Genomic DNA, 26,375 nt, shown 5'->3' on the forward strand with positions numbered 1-26,375 from the left:
AGAACATCTGTCCACAGCCTGTACACTGAGTTTCTCCAGGTGTAAAATAGAGATAATTAACGCACATGAATGTTTCCAAGTGCTTTGAAATCCACAGACGAAAAGTGCACAAAGAAGTAGCTTTATCCTCATTTTTACCTCAATAAAATAATTATTTGCATATACAGTGCATATAGTATTTTGGGAGTACTACTTCTCTTTGATGTAAATGCTTCATTTGTCAGTACCATAAAGACAGACAGTCCAGAAGCCACAGCATGAGTAAGAGGGAAGAGAGTGCCTTGGAGTCAAAACCAGGGACGTTAACTAAGGCTGGCACTTTGTTACACCAGGAAAGATAGAGAGGGATGACAACGGCTGTGTGAACACAGCTTTTTGTGTTCCTACTGTGATTGGTAGGGACGACCGGTGCCCCACCATTCCTGTGGAAAATTACTGTAACAAAATACCTACTCAGTTTTCCCCGTATTTTCTCTTCCCTAAAACCTGATTTTAAAAATTGTAAAAAGCTTTGATGAGAGCTATCTTGACAAGTTTTCACGAAGCCTTCCTGCTAGCAATACTGCCAAAGAATTTTGTTGTGTAAACACCATTTACCCTGTATCTAAAACACTTCTCCCTAGTGAAATTTCCATGTACTGACTTCTAAGCAGTCTCTTTCAAGAACCAGAAATTTAATAACACTTGGATCCAAGGCTGGCAAGGTTTCAATGCCAGGCAGCCTGATTATTCTTTCCATGATCATTGGGAATATCTGCTTCAACAACAATAACAACAAAAATCTACAGCCAGCATATGGCTCTCACAATCTCAGATCATACTCTGCTTCTTCCCATATGTGCCCTTATCCAGCTGCAAGCTCTTCAAGCTTTGCCTCTAACCACTTGAATTATATGGTTATATGCTGTCAATAATATAGCCTGTAGCAACTGGGAAATAAAAATACTGGCACAGCCTAAGGTAAATTGAATTGAAGATTTTAAAAAAAATCCAGTGGATATTAGTCCGATTACATTATTCATTTTCTTACTCAATTCAATTAAATAGAAAACTTTGCCTTTTCTTTTTGACTTACCAGATGGTACCTTGGCATTTATATTCTATGACACTTTAATGGAAAGACTGCGGGCTTCAGGGTAGCACAATGCACATGCAATACTGAAAACACCTGAATATGCAAATATTCAGATTCTATACAGATTCCTATCAGGTGAACCTAGTAAATCAAACCTTGTCAGCCTGAGACACAAACAGATTTTTTTTTTCCCCATTTAGAAACAGGCAATGGAGACAGGAGTAAAGGTTAAACTCTTACCTTCTTGCACCAATATTACATTTAGCAGCTATGACAGGTGCAAGACTGTACTTCACTAAATGCCATTATCCTGTCTCAGGCTAGAGCAGCCAGAAAGATTCATCCAGGATGATGGGTAAGAAAGAACTGCTGCAATCAACATCTATGGACCAAGAGAGATGAAACAGAAGAACAGGGAAGGGAAATGAAAAAGAGAAGGAAACAAAGCTGAAAAGGAAGGGAAAATAAAGGGAAAAACTACACAAACAGAGGTGAAAGAGGATTAGAAAAGTGAGAGAGGCAGAGTGGGGAAAGGAGAGACAGATAAAACCTTCACTAATGGAAGCAGCACTTTTTAGTAGACATTAATTTAACAGTTGCTTTAATGGCTGATACTAGCTGTATGTCAACTTGATTGATGCGTTGTCACTTTGATAGTTAAGGTTATTGGTGGAGCTGCAGAATTGATGTATTATTACTTTAATTCTTCATTTGGGGGCTTTATTAGGGCATATGGGAATTTAAATCGAGTAACTAAAGGACCTGAATTGATTCACTGGAATCTGATCCCAGCATAGTCACAAGGGTGCCTAGTGTAAAAAGAAAAGGCCTACGTGAAGGCATTTCAGGTTTCAAGTATGGAGACTGGTCTGCACTTTTAATGAGAACACCTTTCTATAGTGACAGAGCCATCCATGACAGAACCTACTGGGAACCCTTATGGAATGTCCATTAAGTTATTATGTACGTCCAGTTACTGCCTTATTAGTTGCATGCTCTCCTCTTTTCTGCCAATCCACAGCCTACCTTAGGCTGAAAGCCCTGCAAGGCAAGGACGATGCCTACAAAATAACCAGGATACAGTAGAATAAATCAAAACAAATGCATTTAAGGAAATGTGATCTTTCCCATTGGAAATCTGCAATTAGGTTCTCAAAATGCAATCCACGTAACCTTTCCCCAAGCTTCCAACCTTATTTGTATGATGATATGGAAAAAGAGTCTTACAGTTGAAACATTTCTCCACAGCTGCTAAAGAGTCGAATTCCGTACTTGTTCTTGGACAATCCAACTCTCTAGTTGAAAAACTCAGCTGAGGCTGTAATGCACCCAAACCACGGTAGCTTTGCCATAACTTCTAGCGATCTCTTTGCACAAGAAAAGAATCTTAACATTGCTCTCACGCAAACGCGCGACACAGAAGCAACTGTTTCTTGAAAGATTTCTTATCCATGCCAACACAACAGGTGTGCAACCCTTGCTGTTCTGCGTTAGAAATGCTGCTCTTCTATGCATCAGATCTTTTCCCCGACGCACTATATTTTTTTCCTGTATACAGTTTTATGTCTGCTGAGGATCCCTATCAGTCATGTTTTAAAAAACTTAAATTAAAATAACTGGTGTTAGAGACTTTGGAAAGAGCAATCATTTAGTTAATTCATCTTTAAAAGGTTTCCCACCTAACCTGGTTCAGACGTGACTTGCCTGCAAGGCAGCTCTAATAGGAAACATCAAGCATGATTTTGTAAAGTGGGTGCTAGCAGGGAAGAACCTAGTGGGGACCCCAGACCACCTTATGCTGCAAAAAAAGCAAAACTGAAGTCTGAACCAGGCTTACTATTTACTTGTTTGGGAGGAGGCAGAGGACAGGAATGCCCTATGCTCTGTCTACTTTAAAATAAGCATCACAAAGAAGGGGAAGGAGATGTCTATGTCTGTGCGATTTTGTTGTTGTTGTTGTACATGCTAAAAAGAAAATAAGGTTCTGCTGAGCTTCCCATTTGTTTCAGCTCATTAAACAAATTAGGAATGTTCTACTGAGGCTGGGGAGGACAGGACAAAAGGATTTTCATTCGTAAGAAAAAACTTTCTCACACACACTTTTGATCCAGTGCTAACAGAGTTAACAAGGTGCATTTTGGGAAATATAAGACATATTTAGTTAGCTTTTTAATGCCTGCAGGTTGATGTTTCCCAGCTGTTTCAGACTGTGTACTTTTCTCTTTTTACTGCTGGATGTAAACTGGGAATTTGGAATACTCCTCCTTTATTAGACATCCAACCAAAGATTCTCACGTGTGGTATTTGAATGACTGGTCAGTACCTCCCTTAGGTGCGTTTGGTCATGCAGAATTAAATACCACTTTCCGTCTGGAAAGCACATATTAGATTACTGACCTGGGAGCAAGCTAAAAGCTGACAATGGATGAGAAGAAAACAGGCATCACTGCAGAATTTCCAGATTCTTTAGAGGCCAGTATGCTTCTTACTACCCGCCTGCCTCTAGACAGACTGAAAGACTGAAATACTGGTCTCAGTACTCACAAGGTTCTTAGGGATGTAATTCTCATCTTTGAATCTCCCAGTCTGCACAAAATTTGGATGAAGATTTGGCCAAACTTAAGTGTCTTCTGTTTTTTAGTACGAATGTGATTTTTTATCAAGGTCTTGTAAGAAAAAACAGTCTTACCATGCTGCTGCTATGAATTAATTTCTGCTTAGAATTAATAATAATAATAATAATATAATTAATAATTATTATTATTATTTGCATTCAATTAAATTGCTGAATTTGTCCAGGCCCTGTTGAGCCATTCCATACTGTCTCTTTCTCATAATAGGAATTTCCTTGCAATAGGAAGATGCTACACTCTAATGTCACCTTCTGCATCTTCCGAGTTTGTATTACAATAGTCATTGGCATAAGGTTTAAAAACTAAAACCATTCCTGTCAGTTTGAAGTCCCTGTGCAGTTGCTGAAGAGCAGTAGAGCCATGAAAGCTCACTGAGGAGCAACATAGCCTTGAGCACAAGAATCACCTTCTGGATGTTCATATGTAATGCTCGATTTGGGTCCATAAAAATCTTTAAATACCCGCCTTCATTCTGCACCTCAGTGAACATTCCTTTTTCTACAGGTACATACACACACAAAGGCACCCCTTGATCCAAAAAGTAAACACTCCCTTTTCTCTCCAGTGATCACTTGATTTACCTGGAGCTCTGCTTGCTTGAAAAATCCTTAAACAGTTTTTTTTTAATTTAAATGAAAGCCCATATGTTACTTTACAACGATAATTCACATTTAAAAAAATACAATTTCATAGACCAAGACATTTTTCTCTATTGCCCAATAACCTTTTTTGGTACTACAACACATTCAAATGCTGCTGAAAAATTAGACCAATTGAAAGTGTCTACTCACCAGAAATCAAAGGCATTGCCTTACAGTGCTAAGTATATGCTAAGCAGCTTCTGTGTACCAGAAATCTTCTACGTCACCAACTGTGTGCCATCAGCAATGTTGGCAGAAGAGCAGTTCGGCTGTATTTTTATCCAAAGCCATTTTAGCAGTTTGTAGATTTGTTTTTCATTGCTTTATATTTACTTAAGCAGTACTTACCATCTTCAAAAATTGCTCCTATCTGAAATGATAATTCAGAGCTATGTTCTGCTTCACATGGATAAACTGCTCTTGCTTTTCGGTGGGCAATGCTGAAAAATGAAATTATGAATTACAGTCATTTGTTACTATTATGAAGACACTCTCCTTTCTCAACCGTTCTCTCTCCATTCTCATTTGGAGATTACTGAAACTTTAAACACAACCTCACATGTATCATTACAGGCTTCATACACACAAATTCCAAAGCTGAAGCTTCACAGCTTACTGTTGGCATTTCTGAATATCATACTCCCAACTTCATGCGTGCTTATTTTTATGATTGTTAAACTCGACTTTCAACTACAGTTAAAATATTGCCAAGTGCTAATCAGGAATTAAATCAATAGTAGGCAAAGCATACTATACTTAATTTATAGACTAATCATCATTGTATCTTCTGAAACATTTCTTCATGAATCTTGCAACTCAGCTTTTCACTATCACTGTACAGAATTCACTTTTTATATTTGTTTACAATACAACACAGTTGAAGATGCTGTTTTGTCCTAAATGTAGTAAGTTTTCTAACATTTCAGGCAGACTTTTAGAGGTGTTCTAAGGATGCTCAGTAATAAGCCATCAATATAGATTTGTCCGAAGTATTCATTTCTCCAAGTATCATAAGCAGAGATCTTGGAATATGTAAGTATTTTTGGCATGTATTATTTAATCACACCTTTGTGAACTGACAGTTTGCTGCTACCCAATGATGCTTTGTTTAGACACAGCACCCACATCATTAAGTTATCTTTCGTGGAGCCCAAGCAACAACTACACAGAAAACATTGGGAAAGATTCTCCCCATCCCAAGGAACTTGCAGTCAAACAGACAATGCAGTTCTGGTGCAAAATTAGACCAGTAATGAGAAATGGAATTTTGTCACCAAGTGTTGGAAAGAATTTATGAATATACCCAACTCCTTTAATTAGAAAAGAAAATATTATAAAACTTGAAGGAAAAAGCTAAGATGGTGAAGACCTTCAAAGGAAAAAATGAGAATACTTCAAAAGATGGACAACAACATGGAAGGAACCAGAAACAGGATGGAAGGAAAGCAGGCCAAAAGAGTGAAAGAAAAGAATGAAACCACAGGTAAAGACATGGGAAAGTCCTTCAGAGGCAAGAAGGCTAAGTTGAGAAACTTAAATTTAACATGGGTGGCTACAAAAAAGGAAGAATCTGTATTTTAAAAGACACTGTAAGAAAATCACTGCAGTAGAGAGACACTATGAATTGACCACCCAAATCAAAGTCTGCTTCTATTAACGAACAAGCCACTGGCTCAATCTAGGTGCCTTCGACAAGGAAGGTGTTCAAATGCAGAATAAGATAAAGTAGACAGTTACTTTATTCTGTCAAAAGCGCTAAGGTTCATTTCTTGATTTGAGATAATCTTTCACATACTGCAGAAGACACGAACTAGCTATTTTTAAAAAGATATAGAAGAAGGGCAAGCAAATAAATAATGAGCATAAGTTGAAGCTTACATCATACCTTTCCACTGCTCTGTCACTCCCAGTGGCAGGGTTAGGGAAGAAGAAAGCGGATGGTGCAGTGTTTGTGACGGCTGGGTTAGCAGATGGAGTATTCATCCATGAGACCATCGATGGGCGGCTTTGACCAGGACTAAGAGGAAATATATTCAAGGCAGAATTAACAAGGTGAATAAAATTCCTTTTCATACCAAAATGTTTGAATCTTTATAACCAGATAACTAGTTAAATCCTCAAATTCAAAACCAATAATAATGTCAAGCTGATTTTGCAGACATGGCCATCGTATGATTCTGCATTTCCTCCTTGAAAGTATTTCTCCTACATGCCCTACATCCCAAGCTAAGACGAATTACCTGAGATGTATGACACAACCAATAAAAAGACAAAATTCCACATTCCTTATCTAATGAAGACAGATACAATGAAACTGCATATAGCAGGCTATTATTTGAGCTGCCACTTTGCCTTTACAAGTTTTGATGAATCTATTTAAAAATCTTCTCGGTGCTGTACTAAGGCATGTACGACTGGGAAGATTTCTAAAGAGGCTGAAGCTATTACAACATTGGGATCACGATGCTGGCTCTGGATTGAGATCTCATTCGCATAACTGCGTAGATAACTGCCTCAGTGGCTGCCCTCATGAATATGCTGTTCAAATACGTATTAAATTAATAGCTGAACACATAGTTGCCACAAGAGGAGAAGAAATAGCAGCCAAAGTTAAAACTTTTATTAGTCATTGAAAAACATACAAAGTCCTCCCCAACATAAAGGATGTTCCTAATTTTACACCTTAAAGAACTAAAGCGTTCCAGCACTGTGAGGCTTTCTTTCACTGGATGGACAAAACAACAAACAGTCCAAACATTTAATGTCAGCATATCTTTGGAACAAAGAGCTGGAATTCAAGCAGTTTCTAAACAGAAACAGAATTAAAATCATCCGCATACAGCTTTCACACAGGAATCATCACTCCGAAGTACAGACTTCACAATACAGCATTTATCACTTCGTCTTATTCCAAGATTAACCTCTTAGCATAAATCTGCAAAGTACCATCAAAATCTAGGAATCCAGTTAAGGAGGTTTTTGTAGGGTGTGGGAGTGTAAATGCACACCTAATCAAGGTGGACTGACCAAAAGCAAAAAAGGGATCAACAATCACCCCAGTTATAACTGTAAATGAATAAAAGAAAGCAGGAAACCTGACTTATATAGCTGATTTTAATCTTCTTGTGCACTGGGATATTCAAATTTCTAGAAGAAAGGATCACTACTGCTGGTTTGCATAACATAGTTTACAACCAAATTCAGCTTTTACAGACTGATTCTCCTAGCCAATATATCTCATAATCATTCTAGCAATTACATAGTTAAGCAGACATTTATTTTGATTATTAATTTTTAACTTTAGTACATTACAAAATGGTGAATGGCACATTCCTTATTTAACAAGACAATAGGTTTTCCTTTGGACCTGTGTCAGGCAGCATTTGGATGAAAACTGGAATTCACAGTGTATGAAAACAGCATTCTACAGTTAATTCCACTAATAAAAATGAAACTTAAATGTGCTGGAATCATAACCAGAAGGGTTTATCAAAACATGCTCTGCTTTTAAAACTATCAGATTTACCAAATAAAGGAAGGAATCATATGTAGTAAACTGAATGAAAAGCTGGATTGTGCTGACTGGAAACATATTTCATGCTTAACTTTGGGAAGAGGACATCTAGCCTGCTTCTTCGCTTCTGAATCTTCCACTACACAATTATCTGCATCTTCCAATAATTACATACCTTTGAAGACCAGCATCTACATAATTTTGGGTTTTACTTTTACTTGAACTTGTCCTCTTCCTCACATTTTTATCTAATCATTGAAAAATTTTCCTCAGGTAAAACAAAAAGTTTCAGCTAAAAATTACTTCATTCAGAGAAGAAAAACAAAAAGTGAATAGCAGCATTTGTATTATTTTCTCTAAATACCGAGGATAAAAAATTTCTCAATGGCACTGTGAAGTTTATAAAGGTTGCTAGAAGGTAGATTCTTTGTCCCTCATTCTGCACATAATGTACATAATTAATTTTGACTCAGTAACATAGAAGGTGAACCTAAGACAAAAGTTTTTCAAAAGTGAATTAAAAAAAAGTATCCTACTTCAATAGACTAAACTATTATGGTTAAAACAATCTTGATATTTAAAGAAAAAAAAAAAAACAAACATTTTCCTTGTGCTCTTATTTATTCAATTCATATCAATTCCAGCATTAAGATTGGTGTCATGCTCATTTCTGAAATCTGTAAAACTACAGAAAACAGAATATTCCGAGTATATTGCCAGGAGAGTATTGAAATGTCTCTAATGCAAACTAATCACGATCCAAGAATATTCTACCAATTGGTCTTCTCTAGTGCACACCTCAGATGTGTGTTGTTTGGTTTTCAACAAGTGAATAACAAAATCTTCCACGTGTTAACTATTTAATTGAAACATGCATCATATTAACCTGTGCAACTTACTTGATCAGCTCCAGAACAACACATATCGCCTGCATGTAAGATACAGGATTAATGATTTCGAAACAATACTCAGAACAGAGAAGTCACAAAAGATACCCTCCAACCCAGGAAAGCAACAGTCATTTATAAGAACACTTGGAATAAATACCAGATGGTTTCTTGCTGAGAGGAAAGAAAAGGAAAAAAAAAAGAGGAAAGGTGTGCAAATAAAGGAGCAGAAATGAAATAAAATGTTCAGATCCACATCAAGGCATGTTTATTTCTCAAGGTACAGACACTCAACAAGAAGGGTAATCTATCAACTAGTAAGAGCCACACTGTCTTTACCAGGTAGCATTATATAAAAGCATGTAAAAACTGGCAGGTTTTCTATGAATTCTGAGCGACTTCAACAGTTCTAGTGGAAAAACGCTCCAGAAGTGCAGGTACATGGAGAGCTGGGCTGTTCCCCCCCCCACTTTTTGATGAATTCCCTTAATACATTTCAGCTGTAGAGAAAGCACTGCAGCACAGCTCCTGAATGCGCCTGTCACTTCCCGCTCCTGAGTACCCAGCAAGAGATCATGCTCTAGGACCCAGCAAGGGGGAAAACCATTTTTCAATAGCAACAGTTTCACCATAGTACAAAGAAGAAGAAGAAAATTTAATCACTTTAAATATTAAGCACATTCTAGAATTTCAGTTTGTTTTTTTTTTTATTTACTTGGCTATCTCAGGAACCACTTAATTCTATTATTAAACCAGAAGGTTTTACTCAATAGGAAAAATCAGTTCCAATGTTGTGGTGTGTAAGCAACAAACTGCTGGGTTTTAGGTTTTTTTCTTGAACAGACCCTTCTGATAGCAAAGGTACCTTGCTATAAAGCTTTACACGCCTTGTTTATCAAGATGGTGATATATTAGAAAGTATTGCATATCTTATCATAGAGCACCTCAACTTTAAGAAGGTATGTTGAAGAAATCCTTTCTCCTAAGGGCTAAAGCGAAGGCAATGCATTTCCTGTGGGGAGAAAAAAAAAACCAAAAGCCTGATATAACCATCTCTGAGGAAAAAAATGCTATTGTCTGGCATAGCGAACGTTGGGAGAAGGGAGGAGGGGGAAATAGCCTTACTGAAAATAAGCTAGAGATTTTGTACTGATATTCAGAAACAAACTCCTGGAGACAAGATTTTATTGGATGTTTATCTGGCTGGTTCCTAAGGTAACACAGCTAAAGAGCAGCCTCTTATCTTGAGAGCGAGGAAGAGACTGTGAAAAGAATCTACAGTGCAACTCTTGAGAAAAAAAGGGTTGTTTCATAGATGAGTTTGGCAGCCCCATGGCTGTCGTATCACAGCGTCTAGCTGACAAACTCAATGAAAGTGTTCTTAAAAGGTTTCATTATAAGACAACATAGTCTATCAAAAGGTGTCGGCTATTTCTGATTTGATATGCAATCCAATACTCTCCACCACGAGCCAACGATCTTCCTGCATGTTAAAACCCCTATGCCTTGGTGAGGCTGGGGAGCAGGAAAATACACAGACACAATTCTAGACATTGTCATAGTTGCAGCAAAGCTGGAGACAAAAGAGAAGGACGGAATTTCCTCATCCATGTTCCCTTTGAAAACAAACTCCACCCCCAAAATTTAAGTATGTAATATGCACACAACATTCCTGAACCCCCATTTATACAGAACACATCAGCCAGCACTGAAATAGAGGTTTTGTTAAACTTGGATTGTAAAGTCTCAGTGAAGCAGCTACCACATTAGTGAAATGATCTTTCACACCAGTCTAGTTAAATCTGAAGCTAATGTCTACAGCAGCTGTCCTAAGTTAAAGCATTTTTAAAATCTTATAGCATACTGTTGTTGCTTTTAGAAAAAAAATGAGGGGGCTGTGTTCTCTGGAATCCTGCAACGAAAAGAAAAAAAGAAAAGAAAAGGAGGAGGGAATAATAAAAAAGAAACTTTAGCTCATCACAGTGGTTGCATCCGCATCTCTCCCTGCTCTGAGCACACATACTGCTTACCCCGTGCTCACCCAGCGGTGCTGCTGTCAAGCCCAGCTGCCTAGCCCACTGGAAGACACAGAGATGGCAAAGTCTATTTTGTATGAACCACATGACTAAGTTATATTATGCCTGTTTCAAAGGAGCTGCAAAATGAGGGTTATTGCTCTGCTTGCATAACAAAAGGGCACAAAAAGAAGTGCCTGCTCCACTAAATCCAGCTCTCAAATTGCTGAATCACCAAAGAGGTGGCAGCTGAAACAAAAACAAACTGCAAAATAAGCACAAGGAGCAAAGAGCACTGCTACATACCTGGACTGTGCCTTCTGCAGCTGTTAAAGCATCTTCTTTTATTAAAGTAAGATGATGACATTAGATACTATAAAAAGTTTTCAAGACACTGAAACTGATGTCACTCCTCATTTATGTAAAATTGCAAATGCACACCACTGCCAGAAGGTACCAAAAGAAACTATTCCAATTTTAAGGAGACTATAGATGCAGTCTAGTGATGTAGATAAAACAAGGCTGACGGGAATTCATTCAGCAGTCAAACAAAATTAATAACTACCTCCAAGGCTTCTGTTACATGCAGAACACCACTATGGCTGCCCTCTCTTGCCATCTGATGGCTCTTTTAACATCAGTTTGCTCACCGGGAATTTGAACAGCCTGAGATTTCATGAAGAACGATTAGTTTCTTCCCAGTCTGGTCAAAAAGACCCTGAAAGCACTCAGGATGCTGCGCAGCATGGCTCTCATCACCATTTTGAAAGTCTCTGTGGATATTAAAAACCCAAAAATGATGCCCATAGTGTGGCACATATACACCACTGAGCTGGGTAACAGAACATTTTAGTGTCAGGAGAACCAATAAAGAACTACAAAAGAAATGAAAGAAACACTGGATTATTTCCTCTGCCACTGGTCCCTTGCATATTCCTGAAAAGCCATTTACATCAGTGCTTCTATTTCTGCTCTGGGTTTTGAGTACCTTCAGTATTTGCACTGTCAGGACTGTATCTTACATGCTCCTACAGCAGCATCCAAGGTGAGATTCAGTTTAAAAACTATGAATCTTACTATTCTGAGCCCAGAAATGTAACTGCTTTAACAAGCCATGCATCCCCACTCATTTACACACTCAGTGAAGAGGTCTGAGGGACAGGATGCTTTCCATCCCCTCCAGCTGCAAAATCCCAAAAGCTTGGAGAGGGAAAGAGGTGGGGGCAAGGTAAACAGATACTCAGACAGTACCATCATCTTGAGGAAGGTCATCCCACATCCTGCACCATGACTCCATCCACAACAACCACCAGAAGTCACCAAATTCCAGCTCCCTAGGAAACCCAGAGGCCCTGCAGTCACAGATCCCAAAAACGAACTCTCCAGCTGAGGAACAAGTCATTAGGTTTTCACGATCTGAATGAAGAAGATATCACACCGATAATGCAGGAGACTTCCAAACAAAAAAAGATGACTCTTGACTCAATTCTGAAAACTCAGCACTGTGAGGACTAAGTCTGTAAGCTTTGTAGATAAGCTCTGGCATAGGTCATTGTACTGTAAGTTCAAATAGATCTCGTGACAACAATGGGCCAGTTACAGTAACAAATCTTTTCTTATCAGAAAAGGATCCTCACAAAGATTAATTACAACACATACCTCATCCAGGGAATACCAAGTGTTCAGCTTTTTTGGTTCATTCCAAGGTCAAGTGAAAACAGACATAAAGCAGTCCAGAGTGTTTTAGGACATGACTTGTCATCCACCTTTCAATGAATCAGTCATCATAAGGGAAACCTACACTCATCCATTGGAGGTGAGCTGCCATTACAGACAGCATTCCGGGAAAGGCTGAATAAGACAGACCTCGTATCAATAAATGGTTCTGGTCCCCTGGGAAGTCAGTGAAGAGCTTGATGAACACCACCATCCTGATTACTGAAGGTCAAGATGAGCAAAACTAGTCCTTACTCTGAAATTCTGGAATTACTGCAGGTAGCCTGAGTTTGTAAATTAAGACAACTCAATATTCTCAAGACCAGTATTAGTCACAATCTCCTTTCCCTCTAAGGTAAGAGGAAGTAGCTGCCTCACAGCCCCTTCTGTGAGGATTAGAGGAAATAGGCTCTACAGCTGCAGGGAAGGATCTCTTGTCAAAGCAGCACCTCAGAAAAAAAGAATGGTTAGTGATGCAAGCATGCAGAAAATCTGTTGCAGGACCTGGAACTTCAGATGGATTCAAATACAAGGTCTTATAGTTTAAGATATGATATGCTTCTATTTCTCAAAGAAAAGACATTAGTTGCCACAATTACCTGTTTTGGCATAGAGTAAGTTAGTTATACATGTTAAAAAGCCCAAAGCTATGCACAAACGTAATAATTTCTAATACATAATAAAACAGAACCAGGAAAAAAGTGTTTCAATAGTACCTAAACAATATAAAACAGGCTGAAGATTGAAAACAATTTTGATATAGGTAACCAAAGCCATGTAGTAAGTTCTATAATCAAACCACAACAGCTGCAAAAAAGTTCCCCTCACCCCTTTTTTAATTGAATTATATTATTTCATGTCTGATATTCCACCTTTTGTACTATCACCTACTTCACCAAGAGTAGACTAATGAAAAAATTTGTTCTCTTTTATGGACTCTAACTTACACTGTACTTCACTTGTTTATATATATTTATTGGAAACAGATGTATATGCCTAGTTTAGCTATCACTGTATCTATATATTGCTTGCATGTGTAAGCCATAATATAATCAGGTGAAAGCTAAACCATGTATCACTGGCTTTCTACTGCACGTAAAAGTGAAGATCAACTATTGTTCCATAGTTCAATTGCACTTTAAGAGCTATCCATAACTCCTTCTAATACGTATCTCCAAAACCAAGACCATCACTATTATCCAAACAGCTTGGGGACTAGCTTAGAAAAGCCAGTCAGCTGCTCAGTATCTGAAATCCTGAACTCCCCTTTGGAAATTATGTATTTTGAATCATTAAAAATTTGAGTTTTGTACACCATAGGAGTAAAAATCTGAGTATTTTTCAGCGCCAATCAGGAAGGCAGACAGTAATGTCAGGGTCACATCCTCCAGCAAAGAGCTATCAAGTCTCTTGCAAAAAAGATATGGCAGATTTATTTACTTTTTGGGCAAATGCAATAGGGAAACCAGAATCTGCACAGGGCAGAGAAATTAAGCCAGAGGATGAATTTCACTACATTACATGCTTCACACTAATATCATGTGGACTCTTCTACACAGTGATGTGACACTATAAGGTATTTCACAGAAACACTGGCATAACTCTTTGTGTGGCTTGACTATGAGCTGGATAAAGGGAACTAAGCTGGTTTACAGTCTTCATCAAAAAGTGTTAGAAATAAATACCACCACCCCACAAACCAGAGCCACATGCGCTACGTGAGAAAGAGCATCAAGTAGCAACATCAATACCTGAAGCAAAAATTGCCGAACAATTTGCAACACCCCTATAAAACTCACACTGCATTAAGTGCATCCTTACACAAAAGTTCAGGCTTCCTCCAATTTAATGCAGACACAGCACTAAGCATTCACTCAAGGAGTGTGCAGGGTCTTATAAACTCACACTATAGCTTACTGAGCACCCACTTTCCTTTATAAGCAAATCCTATTCCCAACCTTTTCTTCTTGTTAAACCTGTCCTTTCCTACTGCTTTTTTCCTCCTCCTCCATGAAATTTGGAATTTCCCTTTTACTACTACTAGTATGGGCCACAATATGTTTGTATTTTCATACTTGGTTTTCACTCTTGGTTTGATGCCTCAATTTTGCATGTCAACTCATTTTATTTCCTGAATTTCCAACATGGTGTTTTTCTTTACTCACCCTTCCCCTTTCCACTCTATGTCTTCCCCTCGTCTATTGTCAGATTCCTCGTGCTTCTGGTGACACTTTTACATGAATACTTTTCTTTACCAACACTGCCAACTGACTGCCTGTTGCCACAGAATTTGCAGGAAGCAGCAACCTGCAGCAGCTTCCAGAACAGAAGAAATAGCAAAAATATTACTAGGAAAGAAAGAGAGAGGAAGAAAACACAAATTCATTCGCCATGAGAGATTAGTAATAACCCTTCCTCAGATCAAGCAGGGTTTGAAGCAACTCTGAAAGGAGGAGTGAAGGGTGGATTGTGGGGTCTACACTCCCCGGGCAATTTGCAGTTGTAGGGTAGACAAAAGTTGGGGGGAAACTGATACTACGGATAAAAGATGGTTGGAAGTTTGCTTGGTTAGGGTTGGGGGTTTTTGTTTAAATCCAGGTCAGAATAATATTATGAGCAACGCACAAAATGTATCTATTCTGTATGGAGGAAAGAAAATGTTACAATACATGACCTACTTGTTAAACCCAAGGCACAACATGGCAAATATCACTGTATTTGTACATTCTACTTTACAAACTTTTATATTGGCAAATTCCAAAACAGGGAATATTGCCTATTTTCCAGTGTCTCAAATAGCAGAAGATACAGATCAAAGAAAGCTGATGAAACCACATTTCATCTAGAAGATACAGATAAAAGAAAGCTGATGAAACCACATTTCATGTAGAAGACACAGCTTACCTTCAGAACGCTGGCTATGGTGGCAATCTGAATTAGAAGGAACGTGCAAGAAACTGGGTGCATCTAACATGGAAACGCTTTTTTTTTCCCCCAGAACCAGCTGTAGCTTTGAGGGAAATAATGAGCATTTTGAGAATGTACTACTGGTGAAACTATACCAACATCAGTCAGAGAACACTGAAACATGCTCTCCTTACAGAAACAGTAACCATCTGGAGCTCTGTCAGAGCAAAGTGGACTTTGACAGTGGTTCCAGTGGAACTTGAGGAAGATAGATGGCTGTACATGTTAATTCTGCAGCTTGAGGGCAAGTGTGTGTGGACACTTGAAGAGAAGAAAAAAAGAATGCAAATGCTTTGGTTAACATTAAACTGAGATTGCCATTGCTGCTCTGCCTTAAAGGGAAAAAAATGCCCATACCAGTGGAGAGCGCTACAAGGGAGGAATACTCTATCCAGCTCACTACCATAATTACCAGTTTATGTCTGAGATTAGCTTGTGCTAAGCATCCTTGGATAGAAGGGATTTTCAAACAATACATGTTTATGACATGGTGCTCCATCAAGTAGAAAAGGTAATTAGCCCTATTTAGAGTTTGAATCCTGTGTCTACATAAACTACTCTGTAACTTTGTGATTGACAGGGGAAAAGAGCTCTCTGTGTTCTACCACAGAGTGTATGTAAAAAGAAAATGTATTTATTTTTAGTATTTGGCTCTAGATGGAAGTGTGAAGTTAAAAATATCTTCAGCAAAAAGGTTGAAAAAGTTTAGGGTGCGAGATAATCTTAGAACAGCAAACCTGGGTCTCCACTGAGAACCACCCCTGCCGTGGGCAGTAAGAGCCAACCATCACCCAACTCTACTCACCCCTACAGCAGTACATGATAACACAGGGCATATGTCTGATCCACACAGAGCTTTCAAAGAAAATCTAGCATCAGGCAGACACATACTTATAGACATGACAACCAACAGCTTAGCAGGGCTTCAAAATGGCACATATGTGAAATATCACCTGCCAGTTACACTGTATGCATAGTACATCTTTAAATACTGACATGACAATTGAGCAGTCAGGGCTTTGTGAGACGTTTCGAATCGGTGGTATAGCCCTTGCTCTCTTAGCTTCTTTGACCGCTCTGGCCATGCAGTCCCCTGCTAGTGCCAGCCAGGAGGTGAGGGTGTATTTGCCTTCATTTGGTGCTCCTCTCACCATGCTGGAAGCCATCGCTCCTTTTGTTTTTAAAGGTGGGACAAGGAAAGGGCATGCATCAGAAAACACTCTGCCAGGAAACATCATGGTGACAACAGCTATCATTCAGGAAAAAACAAGCTTTTCCTTTCTTGAAAACAAATACCACAAAAAGTATTCTTGCTATCCATCACATGTTATTGCTTGAAGCAAACTACTGATATAAACCAATCTTGGAATATCTGACATCTCTTGACCCACAACGCAACATCCCTCTCCCCTGGGAAACAATGCAAGCATCTCGTCTCTACCACAAATAAGTCACCATCACGTTGTTGACTACATAACTCCATAGTGATTGATCTCTTACAAGTAACACCCATGTGTTATAAACATCAGCAGAAACTTGAGAAACCAGATCCTCTTGTATTTCCATCTCCCCTAGACTCAGTATGGTATTTACTGTAGCTCAGTGAAGACCTGCAATACCATTTTAGAGAGAATACCAAGACTTTAAGAATTGGTTTTGTTCCCATTTGGCACAAAATGCAAACCATTTTGAAATCCTGCGCAAACAGAAAGGATTGTTCTCCACCTAATTCTGGGATAGTCCAATTTATGAGATCAGTCTATGATCAAAGCAGAGTTCAACAGCCAATGCTACATTTCCTGGAGCTGAGAGCTACCACAGCTATGCAATGGCAAGTCATCCACCACCTTTCCCTGCCCACAGGACCCCATGATGCACAACGACTGCTGAAGTCCACCAAGTACATTCTCCATTGTTGACATCTACCTCTGCCATTAATACAGTGGGGCTGGTTTGGGGTTTGGTTTTTTTTGTTAAGGCAAGGCCCTCTGAGTCATCAGAACTAGAAGGGGAAGAGAAGCCAAATTGGTGAGAAAACAGAGGAAAGAAAGAATGTACCGTTCACAGACTACTCTCTGTCACTGTCCAGGCTTGTTACAGAGGTAGATCTTAAGCAAACTTCACAGACACGTGAGTGGAAGAAAGAAACTGCTTTTGAGAAATAATCTAGATGTACATACCATGCACTTTTTTTTCCCCTTCCAAACAGAACTGTTTAAGTATCGTTTCCAACTGAGCACAAAACCTCAAGCCATCAAAGTTTCCAAAACAGCACTACATTATAATTTTCAATGAAAACTAACAAATGCAAAAAATGCAATGTTCCTTCAAACACCTGAAGTTCCTGAACACTCTGGATAAAACTAACACTTTCTTCTTTTATTCTCTGGAGTGACATTATCAATGTTCTGCTAACCCAGTGTTCCTTAATTAGCTATGCTTGCTTTCATAGACATTCCAGTTCTACACCATATACAGCATGTTTTCCATACACGCACGTCTTTTCATCAAATACAACTTATTGTTAATCCTACCCACTAACTAGTGGACAGTATAAGATGATAAGGAAAGAGTAACTTCAGTCTTCTACTGAAGAAATTATATTTATGTAAAATACCTATAAATGTGGAATTCTTTCAATACATACGAGAAATATTGTTCTAGCTAATAAGTACTCTAATCAGCAGTTCATTATTTGTGTGTGCATACAGAAATATAAACCCATCGTATGGCTATCTATATATTCTCATGTGCTACATACACCTACACATATATTTTACACACTTGCTTCATCACCAGAATAGGCTACTCAGAATGCCATTATGGAAAATTTTTGTAACAAATCTTTTCTCCAGACCTGCTCCTTCCATCTTCTTGGCACTGAAGGCTGGAAAACTTTGTCTTGATATGTTAAAGTTTGTATGAATAGCAAACCAGAGATTTCAATTCAAGTTCAACTTCTGATTTAGAAAACAAGTTATGTTCAGCTTTTGGTGTATCAAACCTGAATATGTATTACAGACTACATTGTAATGGGCTACATTACGGACTAACATTGTAATGTCAATTTTTGCTAAACTGAAGCCACACTCAAAAACTGAACATTTACAGAGTCTATTTAAAGTGACAGGCTGCACTTTCATTGGAAAACAGGCATTTAATTTGTTAAGAAGAGATTAACAACTATAATATTCTTGGACAACAGCATCTGAGCACACACTTGATACAATGTATTTAACCAAACCCAAAATTTGGCCCTAAATCTTAATAGCCCTGCATCTAAGTGTAGCTTAACGCTGTCTTGAAATAAAACTAGGGTGATACACCATACAGAGGATAACATATATTCATTGCCTAAATAAAAAAACATTTAAAATTTTATAACAGGTTGTGGGGTAAAATGCACTAGGTTTCTGTAGAAAAAGAACATTTCTTTCCCGCAAACATTCAAGTAGCCTCTAAGCTCCACCACAACATATAAACACATACCTTATTGTAGCTGAAGAAAACAAACACAATTACATGTAATTTCTAAAAGTCACTCGCCACCAAACTGAAAAGGGAAATGTGCTTCATGTGCACAATCATACTAGTGGAAAATAGTTACTTAATATTCAGGTTACTTACAGATTTGTTGTCCAGCCTGCAAGATCTCCACTGTCCATAATAAGGTGATTTTCGTCCAGGAGCCCAGGAGGGCTACTAGAGAAGGCAGGTGTTGGAGACTGGGAAGAAAGAGAATCCATGCTCCCAGTTGGGGTGTCTTCTCTGGGAGAGCTGTGACTGTCAGCTAGAAAAGAGAGCACAAGGCAGGAGGATTCTAAAAGAACCTTGTCATGAGCCAAAGAAGCTGCTTTGGTAACAATGTCCTGAAATACATACTAGAAGGAACCTTACTGTCCCATCTTCACAGGATATTTTGGAGGACAAGCAATCCCACAGCATTTCCCCAAAAGGCATCATTGCACAATTTCCCCCATCGTTATCTATCTTCACAACACAATGTATTCCCAGCCCCCTTTCCACATGTGTTTTATGTGGATGAAATGCTAGATTTGGGGGGGGTGTTTTTAGACAAATGCATCACTTCAGATAACAAAATAGTTTAGGCCATACACATTTGCGCGTCTCTGAAAACAGCCTCTAAAAATCATTTAATACGTATTTGAGGAAATGATTGCTCTCAAGCACCATAAGCACAATCCTATCAAATGTGAAACAATGAAATTTAAAAAGGTCAGAATAAGCAGGAGATCTCTAACTAACATGCAATACCCAAGAATGTTACTTTTATTACTCCTTTTTAGCAGTTACTTTTTAGAGAACCCATTGTATTCTGGTCTACTATTTGTTTTCATAGGCTACTCTTAGAATACCACTCAGGAGGCAACACATTCAGAAATGATTGCTTAAGAAAGCATTAAAGAAACCCCATTCCTATCCCATGGACAGTAAGAAAAAGTTCCCAGTGTGCCACAGCACTCACTGCAAACCATGCTGACACATCTAGCCAATCAGCACGTTCTTCACTGAAAAGCTAACCTTCACCTACATAGTTTTTCCTTTTTAAATTTTTATTTAAACATCAGCTGTACATTTTATAAATTCTAAAGGAGGAGTATGAAACGAGGATGATTGCAAACATTAAAGTGTCCAGCACAGCTAAGCCCACAGTCTCAAATGGGGCCTGTTGCTGTTTTCAGAATATCATTATTTAACAGTAATAAGGGTCACTTCCAGCCACCCTTTACAAGGCTCACTGCATCCTTTCCTTTCCTCCTCTGTCCACCCTACTCCCACTAGCACCCATAAACGTGGACCACAGCCCTGATAAATAACAACATCACAAAAGTCCCTCTAGAGTGGATTGGATACTGCTGATCCCACAGTCTTGGTAAAAGAGTTCTGCTCCTTCGAGACCAAAAGCTTTGTGGGGAAATAAATGAACAACCAAGTCCTAACACAGCATCACAATATTTTAACAGTTTTTCATCACGTTATTGTGATGAAAGTCCTGATGAAATATTGTGATGAAAGTCTTGTACAATATTACTTTCTAATTCTAAATTAATTAGATCTGCACAGCGAACAACTGAGCTTAATTCTACTCCATCAGGCTAAGCAGTACTGTTGCAATGATTTCTTTCATTTATTATTTTTTTCTTAAATGATTAAAAATGCAACAACAATGAAACATGGACAATGAAAAGCCACCTTTACTGGATAAAATCCTCCTTCTAACTTTATTACTGCCTCAACCAGTTCAATTCCTTCTGCTTCAAAAGCAGAAAGTTAACAAAGCACTCGCCTGCTTCCCCAGCCATCAGGTCCTCACTCCCTGCCAGCAGCTCTCAGAGAACAACTTCCCTAGAGAGTCAAATGACATATAACTAAAAACACTGAAATGATAAAAGTCATCATCTGGAAATTTCTCCCTAAAGCAGCTGCTAATTTAAGGATCTAAATTAGCCCGAAGTAACAAAGTATGACAAGCTTTGAGGAGGAGAACGTTAACCTGGGAAAGTGAGTCACTCACACTCCAGCCCAATACTGCTCATTTCGCACCTCCTCGCTGCACCCTGGCCACGATGCTGCTGCTCATGCTCATGCTCATGACATGAGAACCGGAGGAGTGTCAGGTAAAAACTAATTAATTACATCTCATTTGCAGATGTATGTGTCACAATGATAAACATCTGAGAGATTAGACAGTAATATTGTAATTTTACTTTATAAAGAAACTGAATTCTTTAAAACTAGACTTAAGTCCTTTTAATTCATCACAATTTCTTTTCAAAGTAGTAGTATTAATGCAACCCAGATTAGTAACACTACTGAAACAGCAGCAGAAAGGAATATTAATCTCTTCTTTAATATTATGAATATGACCAACTCACCGCACCTCTCTACAGAAAGCAGAAGTTTTTCTGATTAATTGTTTCTCAGAGCACATAGAAAAAGTAAAAAATACTAAACACTTCAGTCATGCACAATAGAGTCTACACTGGAGACTGCAGGCAACTGCAGTTATCATAAACGAAACTGTGTGTTAAATCTTTCCTCAAATTTTACTTTTTCCTTCCTTCCTGAGCCAGTGTTTTCTCATGGTCAATACTGCATTGCACTCTCAAGAATAAGATCAGGTTTTGAACACAAAAAACAAACCAGGTGTTTAAACAGGAAAATGCCTGCTAAATTCTATGGGATTAAGTGAACACTCTCTAAAAACACATTTAAAGATACGTTACATTTCTGATGTTTTGAATTATCCATTTTTGTAAAGTAAAACAATGCCTTTAATCAGGAAAAGGCATTTCTATATAACTGCAAAAACAGATAACTAATGATCATCTAGCACAGTCTCCCACAGCATCCTCGCAGCTAAACTGAGGAAGTGTGGTCTGGATGATCGGATAGTGAGGTGGATTGTGAACTGGCTGAAGGAAAGAAGCCAGAGAGTGGTGGTCAATGGGACAGAGTCCAGTTGGAGGCCTATGTCTAGCAGAGTCCCGCAAGGGTCGGTACTGGGACCAGTTCTATTCAATATATTCATTAATGACTTGGATGAGGGAATAGAGTGCACTGTCGGCAAGTTTGCTGATGGCAAAACTGGGAGGAGTGGCTGACACACCGGAAGGCTGCGCAGCCATTCAGAGAGACCTGGACAGGCTGGAGAGTTGGGTGGGGAGAAACTTAATGAAATATAACAAGGGCAAGTGTAGAGTCCTGCATCTGGGCAAGAACAACCCCATGTATGAGTATAAGTTGGGGACAGACCTGTTGGAGAGCAGCGTAGGGGAAAGGGACCTGGGGGTCCTAGTGGACAACAGGATGACCATGAGCCAGCAGTGTGCCCTTGTGGCCAAGAAGGCCAATGGCATCCTGGGGTGTATTAGAAGGGCTGTGGTTAGCAGGTCAAGAGAGGTTCTCCTCCCCCTCTACTCTGCCCTGGTGAGGCCGCATCTGGAATATTGTGTCCAGTTCTGGGCCCCTCAGTTCAAGAAGGACAGGGAACTGCTAGAGAGAGTCCAGCGCAGAGCCACGAAGATGATTAAGGGGGTGGAACATCTCCCTTACGAGGAGAGGCTGAGGGAGCTGGGTCTCTTTAGCTTGGAGAAGAGGAGACTGAGGGGTGACCTCATTAATGTTTATAAATATGTAAAGGGCAAGTGTCATGAGGATGGAGCCAGGCTCTTCTCAGTGACATCCCTTGACAGGACAAGGGGCAACGGGTGCAAGCTGGAACACAGGAGGTTCCACATGAATATGAGGAAAAACTACTTTACAGTGAGGGTAACTGCACTGGAACAGGCTGCCCAGAGAGGTTGTGGAGTCTCCTTCTCTGGAGACATTCAAAACCCACTTGGACGCGTTCCTGTGTGACATGATCTAGGTAATCCTGCTCCGGCAGGGGGATTGGACTAGATGATCTTTTGAGGTCCCCTCCAATCCCTAACATTCTGTGATTCTGTGATATTTTCATGATTAAAAACAATATATGCTCAAACACTAAGTCTTCAAAATATAGCATCATTGCTCTCACTGCAGTATACAAAGATTTCATCCCATGTGTCAGTGACAAAAAGTTCTGCTAACTTCAAAAATTATAGTAACTCCTGTACATGGCAGAGGCTATAGAATTGTATCTAGTTATCTCTCTATTAAGTTTAATAACCTGCTTTTGATTCATGCCCATCTCATGTTGGGCCAAACTGCATCATCCACAGTCTTTCTCTGAAGACATCAGCAGATGATAAAGGTAATGGCAAATCAACTGGCTGCTAATTAACATACTCACTGACTAATGCACATACCTTCACTTTGTCAGGCTTTATTTTCCAGGCATGACCCATGTAATATGCATTGCTAATAATTATAGTATCTCTCATATCTGTTTTTTGTGCTGTGTGAAGGTATTTAAACTATCTCCTTTATAAGTTTAACACTAAATCTCTTACTGTAAGGGATTTTGCAGTTTTGGAATCATGCACCTGTTTTATAAACCTGTTTCAATTGAAGAGCACAGATCAGATCTGAATTCGTGATTTTTTTGTTGTGGTCCCACGAGTGCCACATTGAGCATTAATTCCACCACTTACTCCTACTCATCAATCCTCTCTTCACACAGCCTCAGAATTCAGGGGCTCCCTAATATTGATAGTTTAATATTTTTACTGTTTCTCTCCTCTCACTCCTCTTTACCTCCAACATTGTTCTCCAGTGAGCAGCATTGTCAGGTTTCTCACTTCTGTGAAAAGGCTGACTGCCACATTGGACTGACAGGTCCTTTCAAAGGGGAGCTCCAGAAACTTCCTATTCTTCTTTTCTACCACTTGAATTCTAATAAGCTCTTACACTATAAAATAGGGAAGACGTGATTTCTTTTAAAGCTCATTTATATCATTCTTTGAGCATACAGTTTGGTGTTCTTGGTGCCTTCATTTTCTCTCCCTAAAACTGTCAATCCCCCTCCCTTTTCTCTCCTATTACACTGTTATCTTTGGGTGCCAAAGAATGCCAAAACAGATGAAGGAGATGAGGGTTCTCAGTATAAAAGCAGTAAGTCTGTATGATGTCTCACAAATTCTTGTCAACACTCCAGCCATCAACTCCTCATCTTTTCTTTATATTTGTGAGAAGCCTCTGAGTGCCTTTGGCCTTCAGCTTGGCCATCTTCCTAGAGTTGCCACCAAGCTGCTTCTACAATTCACCTCCTCATCCTATATGAATAGGTATAAGATCCAATTTTACTCTCAACAGAGCTAAAACTTGTTTCACATTCTTACCACCTTTTCCATACTATTTAAAATTTTTGACTGCTCAGATCCTTTTAAACTGTCATCTCAATTATCTTCTCATTTCACTGTTCTAATCACAACACTCATCCAAGCCTTAGAGCTTTCACTGCACCTCTGTGAAAGATACTCATGCTTTGTCTTTATGGCTGTTCATAGTTCAGACCAGCTCTGTCTAGAAAATACAACAGCTTAGGTTGATCCTTCCTCCTTCTGCACCTCCCTGCTTCATGTTGCCCTTTCTCACAAAAATCCCCACAAGGTAAGAAAGTACCTATATAGGACTTACCTTATTTAGCTTCTCTCTAGCAAATATGTAACCCTCAATTCCTTTTCCCTTTTGTCTGTATAAGCCTCAGATAGTAAAGGCTCTCAGACCCTCCATACCAGAAATATGAGCTTAGCTTCTACCTAACTGAGTATGACTTGCCTCCCAGTTGCCTTTTTTCCTCCTTTTTCCATCTGGCTAGTCTAAGAATATTTTGGCATCCAAAGTTGAAAGAAACTGAAATACTTTGGCAGTGTCAATAATCAGATCCTTACTTTACTCCAAGAATTCTAAATAAGAAAAAACATTTGTAATAAAAACTATGAAAACCAGAGAGCTAACACTATCAGTTACTTGCTTGAGTGACAGTTTTCTTCCAACTTCAGATTAAGTAAACTAAAGAATTATATACTTTACTATTAAAAGAAAAACTAATCTCTAATATCAACATTACAACCAACATCTATAGTTGAAGGGTAGCCAGAGGATGAAAGCATTTTATGAAAGTGAATGTTTCTGGAATAAATGAGGAATATACGACCCTTTCTATGGAGATACACAGACTGGGCAGAACAGAACCATTGTATATGTTTTAAGTGCTCATTGGATACACAAATCATGGCAAATAAGAGGATAAAAGACATGTCTTATTCCACTTTAATACAGTCACACAGGTCTAGTCGTAGACAAGGGTGGATGAGGAGAATTAATGAGTAAATTAAAGGTACTGCAAAATCCCTATTGCCAGCTTCCAGTCTGACATTTTCTACATCACAAGATGGGGAAGCAGCAGCTGCACTGCCATGCAGCCACCCATCCTCCCCCATCAGCATCACAGCTGCATCCAGCTCTGAGATAACAAACTTCCATTCACCATAAATAGCTAACTTCCCACAATAATACAGAAGTTTAACCAAGCAGAAAGTAGCTTTGCTCTTATGTTAATTTCTGGGTTAATAACGTGGGTATGTACTATGTTTTCATTTTAATAGGAATTCTCATATATCAGGGATAAAAAAGAAATACAAGTACCATAAATATCCTCTGCCAAGTGAGAACTTAGTTCCATGTGCTAGAGCTTCAGCACCCACAGAAAACAGGCATGAAAAACGTAACCGAAGATTAGTTGTCTCATACAGTTAACAAAACCTAAAGTGATCCCATGATACAAAGTACCAATCATGCCGGAAAGGATTCAGCCATTCCTGGAAAGCTAGAAGTAACTCTAGTGGAGAAAACTGCATGTGACAGGCACATTCTGCAGTCAGGACTCTGCAGTCAGGGACGGCCTTTTCTAGATGCAGGGCTGCATCCTTTGTTCACTATTTATAGGACATGTCATCCTGTCGTAATCATGCCAAGCACCAGGTGAACTCAAGACATTCTTCTACTTTTTCAAATTTTTAAAGTGTACTGAATTAATGAAGTCAAGTCATCTGTTTCTGAGTAAATTAAGAAACTGTGTAATTTTGTTTATCACACCAGTGAAACTGGTCAACAGAATTGTTTATTACTCACCTCCAGACTACAGAAGTTGTGCTATTTAAACACATCAGTTTCCAAACTAAGGTGAAATAAAAGCAAGCTAATAATGATCTATTGTTTGGCTAAAAAATAATCATAGAGAATGCTAAAACTAAACAAGAGAATTATTTCACTGTTCCCGAATAATGGGTACTTTGGAGGTCAGATTCCCGTAAACGCTCAGAAAAATAGCTTTATATTACTGCATTTCATTATCAAAAAGTATCCATTATACTCATTGTGTAGCAAATCCTACACACTGCAGTACTGTCTTAGTATGCAGTTAGCTCTTACATAAATTTAGACATCATAGACTCATACACCCTAAAACCAATAGAGC

At 38.8% G+C, this 26,375-nt stretch overlaps 1 protein-coding gene across 2 annotated transcripts in view; it reads right to left on the reverse strand.

Moving 5' to 3' along the window:
- Positions 1–26,375, reverse strand: part of ARHGAP10 (Rho GTPase activating protein 10) — a 153,057-nt gene that overhangs the window by 4,856 nt on the left and 121,826 nt on the right. The window contains exons 20-22 of one of the 2 annotated variants that reach the window (XM_068402751.1): positions 19,076–19,238; positions 6,235–6,366; positions 4,698–4,789 (exon numbers count right to left, since the gene is read on the reverse strand). In XM_068402751.1, the coding sequence (XP_068258852.1) occupies positions 4,698–4,789; positions 6,235–6,366; positions 19,076–19,238 (387 nt within the window). The remainder of the gene's footprint in view (positions 1–4,697; positions 4,790–6,234; positions 6,367–19,075; positions 19,239–26,375) is intronic. The other variant, XM_068402752.1, reaches the window with a different exon arrangement.

This window comes from Nyctibius grandis, chromosome 6, assembly GCF_013368605.1.
Source record: "Nyctibius grandis isolate bNycGra1 chromosome 6, bNycGra1.pri, whole genome shotgun sequence".
Classification (NCBI taxonomy): Eukaryota; Metazoa; Chordata; class Aves; order Nyctibiiformes; family Nyctibiidae; genus Nyctibius; species Nyctibius grandis.